General features: G+C 43.3%; 1 protein-coding gene across 1 annotated transcript; it reads left to right on the top strand.

Annotated features, from left to right (window-relative positions):
* The first annotated feature begins 5,386 nt into the window (after window positions 1-5,386).
* On the top strand, window positions 5,387-11,939 carry LOC109946026 (DEAD-box ATP-dependent RNA helicase 29). The gene is made up of 11 exons (XM_020552564.2): window positions 5,387-6,027; window positions 6,328-7,489; window positions 7,581-7,638; window positions 7,823-7,924; window positions 8,996-9,035; window positions 9,193-9,269; window positions 9,577-9,629; window positions 10,389-10,470; window positions 10,547-10,597; window positions 10,923-11,058; window positions 11,417-11,939. Exons 1-11 carry the CDS (start codon window positions 5,577-5,579, stop codon window positions 11,725-11,727), a joined length of 2,523 nt encoding a protein of 840 aa, XP_020408153.1. The 5' UTR covers window positions 5,387-5,576; the 3' UTR covers window positions 11,728-11,939.
* The last annotated feature ends 5,659 nt before the right edge of the window (window positions 11,940-17,598 follow it).

Genomic DNA, 17,598 nt, shown 5'->3' with positions numbered 1-17,598 from the left:
ATTTGCGCAAAGCCTTTTATAAAATGCGTCGGTATGGTTTGAAAATGAACCCTCGTAAATGTGCTTTTGGGGTGTCGGCTAGTAAGTTTTTAGGATTTGTCATCCATGAACATGGTATAGAGATAGACCCTGACCGAATCAAGTCTATTCGGAATGTGGGACCTCTGACCTGTAAGGTCGAAGTGCCGAAGTTTCTCGGCAAGGTGAATTATTTACGAAGGTTTATTTCTAACCTAGCCGGGAAGATTGATGCCTTCACCCCTATCCTTCGGCTTAAGAATGATGCCGAATTCGTTTGGGGGCAGAGCAGCAGGAAGCATTTGATCTCATTAAAAAATACTTGTCTTCGGCTCCTGTATTAAAAGCACCACGAGCAGGAGTACCATTCTGATTATACATTGCAGCTGAAGATAAGGTCATTGGGGCTGTTCTGACACAAGAAACTGAAGGAAAGAAGCATGTGGTGACATATCTAAGTCGGAGGTTGGTGGATGCTGAAACGAGGTACACTTTTATCGAGAAGTTATGCTTATGTTTGTTTTATGCATGCACCAAGTGTAGATGTTATTTACTGTGTAGTCATTGCACTGTTTCTGGTCAAGCCGATGTAATTAAATACATGTTGCATAACCCAATTATGAGTGGTAGAATTGGTAAGTGGGCTTATGCACTCATAGAATATCACTTGGCCTATGAACCATTGAAATCTATGAGAGGTCAGGTCGTAGCGGATTTTATTGTAGAACATCGAATTAATGATACTCATAAACTAGACATGTCATACCTCACTATTACTCCTTGGACTTTATATTTTGATGGATCGGTTTGCAATGAAGGGCAAGGGATTGGCATTGTGCTTGTTTCACCAAGTAATGTCTCCTTCGACTTCTCTAGCCGATTGAAAACTTATTGCACTAACAATCAAGCCGAATATGAATCCCTTTTGTTCGGCTTGGGACTTTTAAATTGTATGGGAGTAAAACATGTAAAGGCATTTGGTGATTCTCAGCTGGTCGTCCAACAGGTGTTAGAAGAATATCAATGTTTTGATGGTACTCTAAATAATTACCTTGAAAAATGTTGGAGCATAATCCATTCTTTTGACGAATTCAGTATTCAGCATATCTCTAGAGTTGAGAATCATAGAGCTAACAATTTGGCATAAGATGCATCAGGTTATCGGATAAAGCGAGGGAGATTTCACAACACTAAAAATCTGATAACCGGTGTAGGGCCAATTCTCCAGGTCGTGGACCGTTCGCGTGAAGACGCCGGACCGTCTGGGGTTACCAGGAAAGTTCTCCTAATCGATTCGGCTGATAATAAAGCCGATGCAAGTGATTGGAGGATGCCCATAACTAATTATTTACGAAATCCCAATGTCAGGACAGATAAGAACATTCGACGTACAACTTTCAAGTATGTTTTGATGAGTGATGGACTCTACTGCCGAACAGTCAATGACGTCCTGCTTAAGTGCTTGGGCCCAGATGATGCTATATTAGCCATGGCCAAAGTACATGAAGGAATTTGTGGTACCCATCAATCGGCTCCAAAGATGAAGTGGCTGTTGCGAAGGTCTGGTTGTTATTAGCCTAACATGATAGCTGATTGTTTCAAGTACTACAAGGGTTGCCAAGTGTGTCAAAAATTCGGCAACCTACAGTTGGTCCCTGCAACCGAATTACATCCTATCATCAAGCCTTGGCCTTTCGGAGGATGGGGATTAGACTTTATTGGAGAAATTCATCCTTCATCATCAAAGGGGCATCAGTTTGTGTTAGTTGCCACTGACTACTTTACCAAATGGACTGAAGCCGTTGCTCTAAAAAACATGACAAACAAGGAGGTAATTGAGTTCATAACTGAGCATATTATTCATAGATTCGACATTCCTCAGACCTTGACTACAGATCATAGAACTTCTTTTATGTCAAAGGAGGTACGTGAATTTGCTGAATTATATAGAATTAAGTTGCTTAATTCATCTCCATATTATGCTCAGGCCAATGGACAGACCGAGTCTAGTAATAGGACATTGATTAACTTGATAAAAAAGAAGATATCTGATAATCCTAAACATTGGCATAAGATTTTGTCAGAAGCCTTATGGGCTCACCGAATATCTAAACATAGTGCTACTAAAGTATCTCCTTTTGAGCTTGTCTATGGGCAGGAAGCAGTGTTGCCCGTGGAAATAAGTTTGAATGCTGTCAGGTTCGCCAGACAAAATGATCTAACCATCACTGATTATTATAATTCAATGATGGATAATATTGATGAGGTGACCGACAAGAGGGTGATAGCTTTGGGAGCAATAGAAAAGGACAAGATCATGGTAGCCAGGGCCTACAACAAGAAGGTCAAAGCAAAGTCATTTCTAGTAGGGGACCTGGTGTGGAAGACCATCCTGCCTCTAAGGAATAAAGACCGGAAGTTTGGAAAATGGTCGCCAAGCTGGGAGGGTCCTTATAAAGTAAAACAGGTAATGTTTGGTAACGCCTATTTACTACAAACATTACAAGGCAAGGATTTACCCAAAGCTTTGAATGGGTGTTTCCTCAAGCAGTACCATCCTAGTATGTGGCAAGATGCTTAAGAAAACCGATGTGATCACATCGAGTTAAGATGCTTTTGGTTTGCTCAGCTCCACCAAAAGGCAGGGGGGCATATGTTGGGCACCAAAATGAGGGCCGGACCGTCCGACCACTCATTTTGGTGCCCAACATATGCCCCCCTGCCTTTTGGTGGAGCTGAGCAAACCAAAAGCATCTTAACTCGATGTGATCACATCGGTTTTCTTAAGCATCTTGCCACATACTAGGATGGTACTGCTTGAGGAAACGCCCATTCAAAGCTTTGGGTAAATCCTTGCCTTGTAATGTTTGTAGTAAATAGGCGTTACCAAACATTACCTGTTTTACTTTATAAGGTCGGACGGTCCGCGGTCCGGACAATTCGCGCCTGTGGGCCAGACAATCCGCGCAAGCGCAGAACAAATTATGGTTCCGAGTTTCTTGCTATGTTTGTTGGCGAGAATCTCGGGATAAGCTCGGAAATTAGTTTGTAAAGGGTCCAGCCCCCCTCCTCTATAAATAGAGAGGTATACAGCCGATTTGGAAGAACCAATCGAACCTTCAATCAATACAATTTACATTTTGTCCTAGGAATAGTTCTAGTCTAGTTTAGGTTTAGTCTTCCAATCCCCAAATCCTCCGCTTCCTTTCGACTCGACGTCGATTAGAGGAGTCTAGGTCGATCTACCCGAGCCTAGACATCACCTATGATCTCTACTACCTGATGGGGTCCCTCCCGGGAGCGAGATCCAGGCTCCGCCGGTGATCCTCCGCCGCCCCTACGCACGCGCGGACCGTCCGGTCCCAGGGCACGGACCGTCCGGCCGTCGTCAGGCAGGAAACCTTAGCCTCGCTCCAGGTCGCGGACCGTCCGGCCCCTGGCCGCGGACCGTCCGCGCCGGTGCAGAGAGCACCGCCGTTGGTTCGTATTGAGTGATTGGCGCCCGAAAAAGGTGTCAACACAGAGGATTGAAAAACGTAGTAACATTGAGTGGAAGGTTGTTTGGTTGGGGCAAGAAAAAAACGAAGGGTTCATTTTGCAGCAATGTCAAGCTTGGATGAAAACAATATCAAATAAGTGCTTTGCATGTGTTTTTCTCTGCTTAAATCTGGATAGGACAAGCCATAATGGGCCCTTAGTTGCTAGCATTAGCATTCCACTTCTCGTGCTTCGCTTGTAGGAATTTTTCCAAGAGCTCTTGGTGGATGTTAGAAATCCTATGGAATCAACACATAAAGGGATAAAATCCTATGAAATATTATTGGTGCATCATGCCAGCCAAACTATATATAGGATAGGAAACTTTCCTATTCCAACATTGTTCCTTCAAAATTCCTGTAATCTAAATAAGCCCTAAAAAGGATAACTCCAGGCTCAGAGCACCATATACCCTACCTATGGCTTCAATCACCCACCACAAAGAACTGTCTATGGCAGGTCACATTCAGATCAAACCATATCTTGAGCATTCTATTCTTTTTACTATGCAGATCCATCGCTAACGATGTAAGATAATCAACATTAAAGTGCAGATCTACATGAGTACAACCAGAATCCATTCCTAGGGTAGAGGTTGATCGGGCAGTGAATGGGTGAGGGCTCAACCGATGGCTGCTTCCTAGCGCGACGTCGTCCGTGGTGGCTTGATGCCTCGTCGGAGAAGGAGCTAGGATTAGTGAGACGTCAGCGAGTGCAGCCTCACTCAACCGCGACCGCGAGTAGCTTCTTTGGGTTCCGCCGCAATGAGAGCATCAGACGACGAGCGGGAGGACGTCAAATCCAGATCTTCGGCATGACGGGGATGTTGCCATGCAGATCGCGACGCCTGACGTCGGAGCTTCGTCGATGGAATCAAGGTTGCGTTGTCGCCGTCTTCCGCATCTTGTACGGGAGAACCTTCCATAGAAAGCCGCGAATAGGAACTGACCGGTGCTGCGCGCGAGTGAATGTTGGTAGCGTTCCCCTTCATCAGGGGAGAGAAAACGCCGATGAGATGAAGGACTGTGTAGGGGAGGCCATTGCGACGTTTTCGCGTGATCCTGTAGCCGCTACATTAGGGGGGGAGGCGTGGTAGACGCACAGATGTCCAATAAGCACGAGGCCCGCGAGCCTGGCACGAAGCCCGCTGTTTGGGTCCGGTCCGAGCCCGGCATGACTCGGTTCTATGCGGGCCCGGCCCGGCACGAATAAGCGGGCCGGGCTCGGACAAGAAACTAGGCACGGTGGGCTAGCTCGGTACGACCCGTTTACCTCTAAGCCCATTAAACCCGCTTTTTTACACTAAAACGTGCTTACCGGCCCGCATAGCCCATTTTCGGCCCGCTTTTTTCGTGCTAAACGGGCCGGCCCGCGTTTAGGCCCGCTGTGGGCCGGGCTCGGACAGGAAATTGAGCCCGCGTGCTTAGAAGGCCCGACCCGGTTTTCTAACCGTGCCTGGCGGGCCGGGCTTCACCGGGCCCGGGCCGGGCGGCCCCTTTGGCCATCTCTAGGTAGACGTGTCCGTTGAAGGCATTCTAAGTATGATGAAATTATGGTCCTGTTTAGCATTGCTGTTGCTTGTTGAAAAAATAACTTATCTTAGAAGTTGATGAAAACAGTTTCTGCTTGTTGTCTGCTTTTAGTTTATTTTGATAAGCAGCAGAACTGATAAGCTGCTGCAGAAATTGTCTTTCTGACTGTGTTTAAATTTGTGAACAAGTTGAAAATAAAAATAAACTGTGTCAAACAGGACCTATATTTTTAGAACTTAGCTTGTGTCATATAAATGCAACCAAACAGGCCCATTGTATCTCAGCCCATGAGTTTTTTTTCATGTCGACCCGGCCCATGATTCCCGACCTGGCTCGTCGCGCAAGTTGCTTCGCGTGTCTCCCCTCCACCCCTCTCCTCTCCTTCCGCTTCCGCAGTACCTCGCCGCCACGGCCGACGTTGATAAAGCCCCAAACGGCTAAACCCACGTCTCCCTCTTCTGCCCTCCCTCCCTACTTCCCAGCCACCCCATGGCTCGCTTAACCCCCACGAAGTCCAAATCCTCCAGGAAGCCCAAGCCCTCCTCCTCCTCCGCCATGGGCGCCGGAGCGGAGCCGGATGCGATGTCCACGCGGCGGCCGAAGCGTGGCAAGTCGGTGGGCGGCGTCAGCAAGAAGTCCAAGTCGGGCGGGTTCGAGTCGATGGGGCTCTGCGAGGAGGTGTACCGCGGGGTGCGCCACAAAGGGTACCGCGTGCCCACGCCGATCCAGCGCAAGACCATGCCGCTCATCCTCGCGGGCGTCGACGTCGCTGCCATGGCCCGCACGGGCTCCGGGAAGACCGCCGCATTCCTGGTGCCCATGCTGCAGCGCCTCCGCCGCCGCGACCCGAGCGCCGGCGTCCGCGCGCTCATCCTCTCACCTACCCGCGACCTCGCGATGCAGACGCTCAAGTTCTCCAACCAGCTCGGCAAGTTCACAGGTGCGTAGTAGTCCTCGTGCTCGTAGCCAGGCCAATGTGCCGCTGTCAGCTTTGCTACATAGCAATCATGCTGTTTTACCAATTGAGAATTTTTATATGACACTTTCGAGATGCATAATTCAGCGGCTTATATTGGGCTGCTTTACTTGAGATAGCAGCCTACCATTTTGGGTATATTGTTGTCTTTGTGCCCTTGTATACAATTTTGGGCATCGATTGTTGTGTTTTCTGGGCTGCTCCTTCTCAGCTCGAAATATTTCATCAGTGCGGAATGGTGACTTGTTTTCCCCCATCTTGTAGACCTAAGAACCAGCATAATTGTTGGTGGAGATAGCATGGAGAGTCAGTTTGAGGACCTGTCAGAGTGTCCTGATATCATAATTGCCACGCCAGGCAGGCTCATGCACCATTTGAATGATGTCAAGGACATGACTCTTCGCTCAGTGGAATATGTTGTGTTTGATGAAGCAGATTCCTTGTTCAGCATGGGGTTCGCCAAACATTTGCACGATATTCTGAAGAAGCTAAATGATACACGACAAACATTGCTCTTTAGTGCCACTTTGCCTAGTGCCCTTGCAGATTTTGCAAAAGCTGGTCTGCGTGATCCGCACATTGTGAGGCTCGACTTGGACAAAAAGATCAGTCCTGATCTCAGGATGGTGTTCTTCACACTGCGCCAAGAAGAGAAGCTTGCTGCCTTACTGTATTTGGTCAGGGAACGCATCAGCTCTGAGGAGCAGACAATAATTTTTGTTTCAACCAAGCATCATGTGGAGTTCTTGAATGTTTTGTTCAGAGAAGAAGGTTTAGAGCCTTCCCTATCCTATGGTGCTATGGATCAGGAAGCTCGTATGATTCATATTTCAAAATTCAGGGCAAGGAAGACCATGCTACTTATTGTGACAGATGTTGCTGCGAGGGGCTTGGATATTCCGTTGCTGGATAATGTAGTGAACTGGGACTTTCCTGCAAAGCCTAAGTTATTTGTTCATAGAGTTGGTCGAGTGGCTAGACAAGGTAGAAGTGGAACAGCTTATACATTTGTCACTTCAGAGGACATGCCATATTTACTGGACCTACATCTTTTCCTTTCAAGGCCTCTTAGACCTGCTCCAACAGAGGAGGAACTCCTAAAAGACATGGACGGTATAACTATGAAAATCGATGAAGCTATTGCAAATGGGGAATCAGTTTATGGACGATTTCCTCAAACTGTCCTTGATCTTGCCTCTGATGGACTAAAAGAAGTTATTACTGGATGTACGGAGTTGATAGCATTAGAAAAGCCATGTGCTAATGCTTTCCGGTTGTATCTCAAGACTCGTCCTATGCCTTCAAAAGAATCTATCAAAAGGGTAAAAGATTTGCCTCGTGAGGGTCTTAATCCAATTTTCAGGGATGTTCTCCGGTCAGATGAACTTTCAGCTCTTGCATTCTCCGAACGCCTGAAATCATTTCGGTAGTTACAACAGCCCACAAAATTTGTTCTTATTGTATTTGTTCAATTTGTGTCATCTAATGGAGCTTCTTTACCCTAACTCGATTTCCAGACCAAAGCAGACTATTTTAGAGGCTGAAGGTGAAGCTGCTAAAGCACGAAATTCGAAGGTACCACAAACCTTTTTTTGTTCTTTCTCCAGTATCATATTCTTATTCTATTCCCCTGCATCTGCAGCAAGTAGTCACCACATAGAGCCCCTAAATACTGATCTATGCTGAAAAAATGATGATTCTTACTCAGTATACCAGACAAAGCATTATTGTTACTGTTTTCATCTTGGCATATTTGTAGGGTTCTAATCAATGGTTAGATGTGATGAAGAAGAAACGAGAAGTTCATGAAGGGATTATAAATTTAGTTCACCAAAAGAGTTCTGAGGATCCAAGGCCAGAGGTAATTTCCACTCTGAAAAGTTATTCTTATTTGTTCTATGAACCCTAAAAATTTGCTGACAACCAGCTGGATATGCAATACTGGCAAACTTTATTATCTGGGCACCATTTAAGGCATTGGCATGACCTTTACTCGACTAGATTATCAGCTCAACTCAAGCCAAACATATTTGAAAATTGAAGTGCTAACTTTGACAATTGACAATAATATTCAGTTAGAGGGTGGAGTACTTAATATCTATAAGCGAACCTTACAAGATGTACTTTGGCATGCTTTATCATATAAAAGCTAAATGAGATAGTCAGTTATTCCAGTCATGGTGTCTACATTCTCAAATAAATTAACAGAGTAATGGAAGAATGCATTTCTTCAAAAGCTTGTCAGCATGCTGTCATTCACTTGTTTGTATGACTCAGGATTCCTTAGAAAAGATTTAACCATTCCCTTTCCTGTTTAAGAAATAAGAAATTCAGATAGATAGGCCTCTGTATTAGTTGGAGCTGTCATTGTTCAGGAAGGAAATAAACAGTGTAGAATAAATTGTACTTTTGTCTTTACCAGGACATGCAACATCACCTGCCATCCTCTCACTCTCTGTGGTATTAACTTAATATTATTTTCAGCACGTGTTACAGTGTTCTGCATATGTGCTTAAGTATAGCTTCTAATACGCTTCAATGTTCTTTTACATATAATATTAGCAGAACAGCAAGCAATGTCTGTCTGTTGATTTATTTGCATCCTGGTTCATCTCTCTAATATGGTATCTCTAGTTGGCTATTCGAAGTCAGTGCAATGAATTGAATGTTAGTGGACAACAATTAGTCTAATTTATATTAGTTATGTGCCAACTGGATCCATATTTAAAGAGCTTGCTAATGGTTATGAATTAGTGACTATTCAACAAAATATTATAGGAAAGTTTTATTGTCAAAGTTCCACTTTGCACAGACAAACTATGCTCCTATAGAAATGAATGGAGGGGGAGTGGTACTCATTTTATTTATCTGCCAGTGCTATATTAAAGATGGTTCTTTGTACAGTGATATCTGGCATCTTATTTTCATGCAGGTTGAAGAGGTTGTTGACATTTCAAATTGGGAGAAAAAAGGTCTTCAACTTTTTAGTAAATTATGCTGTGAAAACTAACTCTTTTCTTGCCTTTAATTTTGTCTACTTTATTGTGTGCTCTGAATGTATTTCTAGAGATTCTGAACCATCCTCATTATCATATTGATTGTACTCTTTGGTTGTTTTGCCCATTCCAGAAGTTTGTGGCAAGAAACGGAAGTTACAGAGCTTTAGAGATGAGGACTACTACATAAGTTCAGTACCTCAAAACCATGTATGCATCGTAAACCCTGCTTAAAGAATTACTCTTATGAATTTCAGCTGCACTAGAAATGTTGATCCAATTGTGAACTTATAGTTGTACTAACTGTTTTCAAGTCGTCCGATTAATCGCGATTAATCGCCCAAGTCGGTTTGGACCAATAGCGATTAAACACCCAAGTTGTCTAACTAATTGTGATTAATCGCGATTGATCGCCAAGTTGGTCAGCCAGAACGACCAGCAAGTCGTACGACTTGAAAACAATGAGTTGTAGTGTCTAAGCGTAACATTGAGTGATGTATTCTTTTTTGCCCTCCAGCATTTGGAAGCTGGGCTGTCGGTGAGGGACAATGAAGGATTTGTTGAAAATAGGTATGCACTATATGATTGCCATTTTGAAGTTTGAGTGATTTATTTCCATGATATAGTAAATCCAGAAAATGCCACTGATGAGTGTTTTTACTAGGGGAAGTTATATTTGTTTGAAGTACAAGTTATATTAAACTTCAGAAATGTGATTATGATTCTTCAGTGGACTGGTTTGTTGTTTAAATTGTTCATCGTTGGCATGTGCAATGTGTTCTTCTGGGGACCGGTTTAATGTTGTCTTGCTGTTTTGTGCTGGTTATTTTTTAAGCTGTTGTCAAAAGGAACTTTTGAAAGCATTCCTTTTGGCAATCTTATTACACTTCAGAAAATTGTTGAATCCAATTTTTTGATGTGTCTACTTTATCTCGCTCTATCATGGATTATGTTTTTAGTAGCTGTCAGTAATTTCTGTTGTGGGATGCAACAGTGTGACTGTGTCCCCTGTAGTAACGCGGATGAAATAACTCTTGGCAAGTACAAAATAATCAAAATTAGTTCCACAAAGAAAGATTATCAGTTAACAGCAAGCCTTATTGTTTATTGATCTTCCGGTGTCCAACCTGTCAAGCATATGCATGATTCAGCAACATGTGCAGTAAACCTAATGCTATGTAGGATCTGCCATGCTCTTTCTAAGTTTCTATGTTGTTGATGAAGACAGTGCTTCACGACTTTGGATGCCAATGTTATTTACTTTATTCATGAATTCAAGTGTGCACCCCCCTACCAATTGCTTAAAATATGGTTACTATTGTCCTGCAGGTTGGATGCTGCTGTTCTTGATTTAGTTGATGATGAAGCTTCTGGTATGCAAGCGCAGAAAACTCGATATCACTGGATGAAGGTAATACTTTCGTAGTGACATATTGATATGTTAGATATATGGCATACTCATTCACATGCTTATTCTACTACTGCAGAACAAATTTGTCAAGTTGAATGCAGGGGATCGTGTCACTGCTACAGGAAAGGTAATCTCCTGCATGCTATGCGCTCAATGATGTTTAGCATCAAGTTTCTCGACTTGAATAATTTGAGTGGCACAAGATGTGTCATCCATTTTCCTTTTAGTGGGTAATAGGCTGCCTGGAAGTAACATTGTTCACTTAATGCTGGTTCTTATTTTTTCTGGTAACTACTTTTATGTCTTAAAGATGGATTGAGATCTCTTTTCCTACATCAGCGCTTCATGTTAAATGCCGAGACATATTAGTATATTTAGTACGCCAATGTGGTATGTTCAGCATACATGTCAGTGAAAGATCAATTAATTTAACTAAAAACCTTTTCTGTTAGATTAAAACGGAAGGTGGTGCGAAGATAAAGGCATCGGCAACAGGGATATATAAGAGATGGCAGCAGAAGACACATAAATCAATCAACATTGGTGGGAAATCTGGCAACTTTGCAGACGAGGGCACATCCAGTTCAGGTAATTCTATTTTTCTGATTTTTATGTTGTAACCATTGCCTTCTGTGATTTTGTATACTCTTGCAAGTTGAAATTTGGTCCGGACATTTTTGAAGCTTACTATTTTTAATTTTTTTAAATTTTATTTTCCAGTCCCTATAGTTGTGGGCTTGTGGCATGAAAACATATTATCTGGTTACTGAAATAGAAGTCTGTTAAATGTTTCTGAAGGTTTGTTCAGTTTGGTGAATTAGTTGTTGCCATGTGCACTGCCTTGTTTCTCTTTTACTTTAGCACGCTTTGTTTCAGCTGGGTAGACTTTGGTATGATGAGATGTATAATATATTTCTGTCTGATGGACGCTGTGACCTCTGTGCAGGCGGGTACCAGAGAGGCAACAAGAAGCATTTCACGGGCCATGGCCGCAGATCTATACCAAATGCCAACGTGCCCTCTGAAATAAGGAATCACGAGCAAATGCAGAAGGGCAGGCAGCAGAAGGCAATGGAAATCACGCGGTTGAAGAACAAATCTGCGAAGGACGGCAAATTCCAGAACAAGTTCCAGAAGAGCAGGCAGCAGCCTGATAGGCACGGTAAGGGGAGGGGTAGTGGGAAAGGGACCGGAAAAGGGTTTAGCAAAGGGGCTGGTGGAAGAGGAGGGAAAGGTAAGGGCAAGGGCGGGAGGTGATTGATGTTTTCGAAGCAGAATGATGGTCTAAGATTGATCGAGCGTTGATGATGTTCAGCAGACACCACCTTTGCTTCTCGCAGTTTTGTTTATCTGTTGCAGTGGAGAGACCATAGCGTCTCCTTCCTGTTTGCAACCAGACTGGTGTTTAATTATACTCGGCTGGATAATCTCAGAGCATTAATTTTGTGGAACCTTTTTTTTTTGTTTAACAGAAGTACTGAGGTACATGATGTCTACTGGTGTTCGTGTGGTCTCCAAAAACTAAGCGGGCATCGAGTTGTTGTTTTCCTAGTGTGCGAGTGGGGGGCGACGACGATAGTTTTGGGTGATATGTTTAGCTAGTTTTACTGAAAATAATAACAAAACAAGGATAATATTAAAATGGTGGCTACCCAAATAGACAACTGGTCTGTTTTTTATTATATTGATGGAGATGGTCCTAGCAAAAGTTACATATTATATAGCAGGTTGTGTGGCTACGGCCTCAGGCGGGTGGGGCTGTACATGTCCAAACGTCAGCCTTCTTGTGCCGGGTCGAGCCAACATGACCAACCACGTCAATGTACTAATCGTGCCGTGTCGCACCGGGGGCTATAGTGGATCATGTCTGAATACAGAAACATGTTATAGAATACATAAATTCAGACAGATTCAGACACAACTACACAGATTCAAACACAACTACATAGATCCAACACCAAGTTGAAGAATATAAATATTATATTGGAGATGTTATGTGCAATGCTGATTCATTAAAACCTTACTAGGTAAAAACCCAAAGGAAAAATGAGTGCAACTAGCTTCTAAATCCTAATGTTCATAAGTTCAATAGTCCATTACAACAAGTACAAATTGTCTATTCCTAAAAGAGTGCATATACGAGGACAGACAGTCACTCAATCATTCTAGGCTATGCTTTCAAGGATAGATTCAATAACTGTGGTGTCCCTCTCCAGATTATGCTGTATGTGAGAGTCTGCTAACTCCCAGTCTTTGATGCATGATAAGACCTCCACCATGTCACTTGTAAGTTGTCGACGACGCTCCTCGATCACCATGCCAGCCAAACTAAAAGTAGATCCTGAGGATATGGTAGATGCAGGTACAATCATCACATCTTTAGTAAGGATAGATAGAATAGGGTAAGTTAGCTTATGGACTTGCCACCAGGAGAGAATGTTGAAACTATCATAAAACTGATTGACGGTGTCACTGTCAAGGTATGAAGACAACTCAGACTAAGATGTATCTGCCCAAGAAGTAGTAGATGAAGATAGAACACTACTACCTACAATGTCATCACCCTATATGTCATCCCAGGCCATTTTGTTCTTACCTTAATTATTAGTAGCTGATGGTTGATGTGCACGCAAGCATACATCACCAAACTTTGCCTGATACTGAAAGGGAAAATGTGCCCTTGGGCCATTTCTATAAATGTTTTGGTGATTAGATGCCCAAACATATTATTTTGGTTCATATGTGCTAAGTGCTAAAGAGATGCAAATCAAGAATCAAGGTATGATTCTAGCCTTAGTGAATTGTTTTTGGTACTAATATATTCGTCTAAGTGCTAGGAACCTTGTCAAAACTAGTGAGATTGGATTGGATAAGTTTGGCTACGTCTAGCTAGACTTGCACCAGTCTGCGGTGCACCGGACAATGTCCGGTGCTCAGGCTGGTCCAGCAGCGAACTCACTGCTCTCGGGAAATCGCCGAGGGCGATGTGGCTAAAATTCACCGGACTGTCCGGTGGTGCACCGGACTTCCAGTGAGCCAACAGCGCTCGTGCCAACGGTCGGCAGCGCGATCAACGGGCGACGTGTGGCCAGAGTCAACGGTTACTAGGCCGCACTTGACTATCTGGTGTGCACTGGACTATCCGGTGTGCACCGGACAGTGTCCAATGTGCCAAGGGGACCAAAGGCTCAATGGTCGGCTTCGCCAGAAAAGGAAAGAAACCGGACACTGTTCATGTCCGGTGGTGCACCGGATTGTTCGGTGCACCAACCGACAGAAGGCAAGAATTGCCTACCAAATGGAGATCCAACGGCTCCTAGCTGCCTTAGGGCTATAAAAGGGACCCCTAGGCACATGGAGCACAATACCAAGCCTCCATTGAACATCCTAGGACGCCTAGACTCCGCAAGCATGCATTCAGATCATCGGGATTAAGATTTGAGCACTTGTCTAGTTGTGAACTCGTTGCGCTGTGTTTTGTGTGCTCTTGTCTTAACTTGTGTGCGTGACTTCGCTGCGACTCTAGCTCTTGCGTGTGTTTCTTTCCCTTCCTTACTCTTGTGGTTTTCATTGAGATCAACCTTGTAAGGGTGAGAGACTCCAACTTGTGGAGATTCCTCACAAGGGAAACATCGACTATAAGGAAGAATACCATGGTATTCAAGTAGATCATTGGATCACTTGAAAGGGGTTGAGTGCAACCCTCGTCCATTGGGACGCCACAACGTGGAAGTAGGCAAATATTATACTTGGCCAAACCACGGGATAAAAATCGTCGTGTCACCTGTGTTTATTCTTGTGCGATCGTCCACTCACTTGATAATTGATCTAAGTTTAATACTCACTTTGTAAAGAGCAATTAAGTGAAGAAGCTATCTTTTTCTCTCTAGACATAGCATCTTGGTTTTGGTTGCACTAACACTTAATAAACCAAGTTTGTGCTATTTAGTGTTGATTTTTATAGGATCACCTATTCACCCCCTCTAGGTGCTCTCAATTGGTATCGGAGCCGTACTCTTCATTAAGGGACTAACCGCCTGAAGAGATGGATCCTAAGGGTAAGGGGATGGTGATCAACGAAAAGGAGAAGGAGACCTTCTACGTCAACGAGCCAAAAGATGACAAGCCCACTGACTATGGCTCGAGTTACAAGAAGAGGGATGGAAAGAAGAAGAGGCGCATAAAGAAGATCATCTACTACGACATCGAAGCCCCACACTTCGTCGAAGACTCCTCTTCTTCACTAAGGATGACGACGACACATCGAAGCCTCCTCTTCTTCACTAAGGATGACCACACATCGAAGCCTCCTCTTCTTCACTAAGGATGACGACGACGAAGACTCTTCGTCGAAAAAGAAAACGGTTAATCAAAACTATTCTTTTGATTATTCTCGTATCCCTTATAATTCGAATGCCCATTTACTATATATTCCACTTGGAAAACCCCCACACTTTAATGGAGAGGACTATTCATTTTGGAGTCATAAAATGCGTAGTCACCTATTTTCCCTCCATCCTAGTATTTGGGAAATTGTTGAAAATGGAATGCATTTCGACAGCACTGACAATCCTGTATTTATAAATGAGCAAATTTATAAAAATGCCCAAGCTACTACTGTTTTGCTAGCATCTCTATGCAGTGATGAATATAACAAAGTGAGCGGCTTGGACAATGGCAAGCAAATATGAGATACCCTCAAAATCTCTCACGAGGGTAATGATGCCACCATGATCACAAAGATGGAACTGGTGGAAGGAGAACTTGGGAGGTTTTCCATGATAAGGGGAGAGGAGCCAACTCAAACGTACAACAGGCTCAAGACCCTTGTCAACAAGATTCGAAGCTATGGGAGTACAAGATGGACGGATCATGATGTCGTCCGATCATGCTAAGGTCATTTACCGGTATTGATTCTCATCTTGTAAATCTTATTCGTGAGAACCCCAGGTACACCAAGATGACACCCGAAGAAATTCTTGGAAAATTCATGAGTGGGCGCATGATGGTGAAGGAAGCGAGGTATGTGGATGATGCCTTAAACGGACGCTTCCTCTCCACGAGCCGCAGCCCGTTGCTCTTAAAGCAACCAGCAACAAGGAGGCGCTACCTAGCAAGGTAGCACAAGTAGAGGCTGCCGGGCTCAACGAGGACGAAATGACGCTTATAATCAAGCGCTTCAAGACCGCCTTGAAGGGATGCAAGGAGTATCCCAACAAGAACAAATCGAAGGGAAAGCGCTCCTGCTTCAAATGCGGTAAGTCTGGTCATTTCATAGCACAATGTCCCGATAATAACAATGACCAGGCACAAGAAAAGTATGGGAAGAAGGAAAGGAAGAAGAACTACAGGAAGGCAAAGGGCGAGGCGCACATTGGAAAAGAATGGGACTCCGACTATTCTTCATCCGACTCCGATGATGAAGGACTAGCTGCCTCGGCCTTCAACAAGTCCTCCCTCTTCCCCAATGAATGGCACACGTACCTCATGACTAAGGAGAAGAAGGTACACATAAGAGATACACCTAAGTATACTTCTTCTAGTGATGAGGAATCTTCTGACGATGAAGTGGACTATAGTGATTTATTTAAAGGATTAGATAGAACTAAGGTAGATAAAATAAATGAATTGATTGATGCTCTTAATGAAAAGGATAGGTTGCTAGAAAAGCAAGAAGATATTCTGTATGACGAACATGATAAATTTATTGATGTTCAAAAATCTCTTGCTCTAGAAATTAAGAAAAATGAAATACTGTCTTCTGAGATGTCTACCCGCCATGACTCTATTTCTAGTCTCAAAACCTTGAATGATGAGTTAAATAAGCTAGAAAAATTTAATATGGCTAGTTCATCTATAGAGCATGTTGTTATCTGCAATAGATGCAAAGATTTTAATATTGATGTTTGCAATGAACATGCTTCTACAATTCTCAATTTGAACAATGATGTCGCAAGTCTTAATGCCAACTTAAGACTTGCAAGTATAATTATGAGAAACTAAAAATTTTTAGGGATGCCTACACCATTGTTAGACACCCCTCTATTAAGGATGGACTTGGTTTCCAAAAGAAGACCAAGAACTTAACAAGCCAAAGGACTTCCAGCCTCAACAAAGGGAAAGGGAAGGCTCCCATGGCTAGTAGCTCTAAAAGAACCATGCCTATCTTTATAAGAAAGTTACTAATGTTGCTCATCATGATAAGTATCATAATCATGCTATTTTTCCTATATGCCATGATGATGTATTTAGTTCTCATGCCATGTTCGCATCTAGCTCTTCATATGCTCATGGTAGGAATAGACCTAGGCGCCATCATGTTGCTTCTCATGCGCCTAGGAAAACATTAACTGGACCAACTATGCTTTATCAAACATGTAATGCTTCATTTGTATTGATATGTAAAAATGATAAAGTAGTTGCTAGAAGTTTGGGACCTAAATGCAAGAGAGACAAAACTTGCATCTAGGTTCCAAAGTCTGTTATAACTAACCTTGTAGGACCCAACAAGAGTTGGGTACCTAAAACCCAAGCTTAATTACCTTGCAGGTTCATGCATACGGGGGCTCAAGCTGGATTATTGATAGCGGATGCACAAACCACATGACGGGGGAGAAGAAAATGTTCACCTCCTATGTCAAGAATAGGGATTCCCTAGACACTATCATCTTTGGAGATGGGAACCAAGGCAAGGTCAAAGGCTTAGGCAAAATAGCCATCACAACCGAGCATTCGATCTCTAATGTGTTTCTAGTAGAATCGCTCGGGTACAATTTGTTGTCTGTAAGTCAATTATGTCATATGAGTTATAATTGCTTATTTACAAATATTGATGTATCTGTCTTTAGAAGAAGTGATGGTTCATTAGCTTTTAAGGGTGTATTAGACGACAAGCTCTACTTAGTTGATTTCTCAAAAGAGAATGCCGAACTAGATGCATGCTTAATAGCTAAGACTAATATGGGCTGGCTCTGGCACCGCCATCTAGCACATGTTGGGATGAAGAACCTTCATAAACTTCTAAAGGGAGAACATGTGTTAGGACTAACCGGTGTCTGTTTTGAGAAAGATAGACCTTGTGCAGCATCCCAAGCAGGAAAGCAGGTGGGAAGTACTCATCAAAACAAA

This window comes from Zea mays, chromosome 4 (assembly GCF_902167145.1).
Source record: "Zea mays cultivar B73 chromosome 4, Zm-B73-REFERENCE-NAM-5.0, whole genome shotgun sequence".
In the NCBI taxonomy this organism is placed as follows: Eukaryota; Viridiplantae; Streptophyta; class Magnoliopsida; order Poales; family Poaceae; genus Zea; species Zea mays.
Note: the sequence above shows the minus strand (reverse complement) of the source record. Positions and strands in the feature narration are given on the sequence as shown.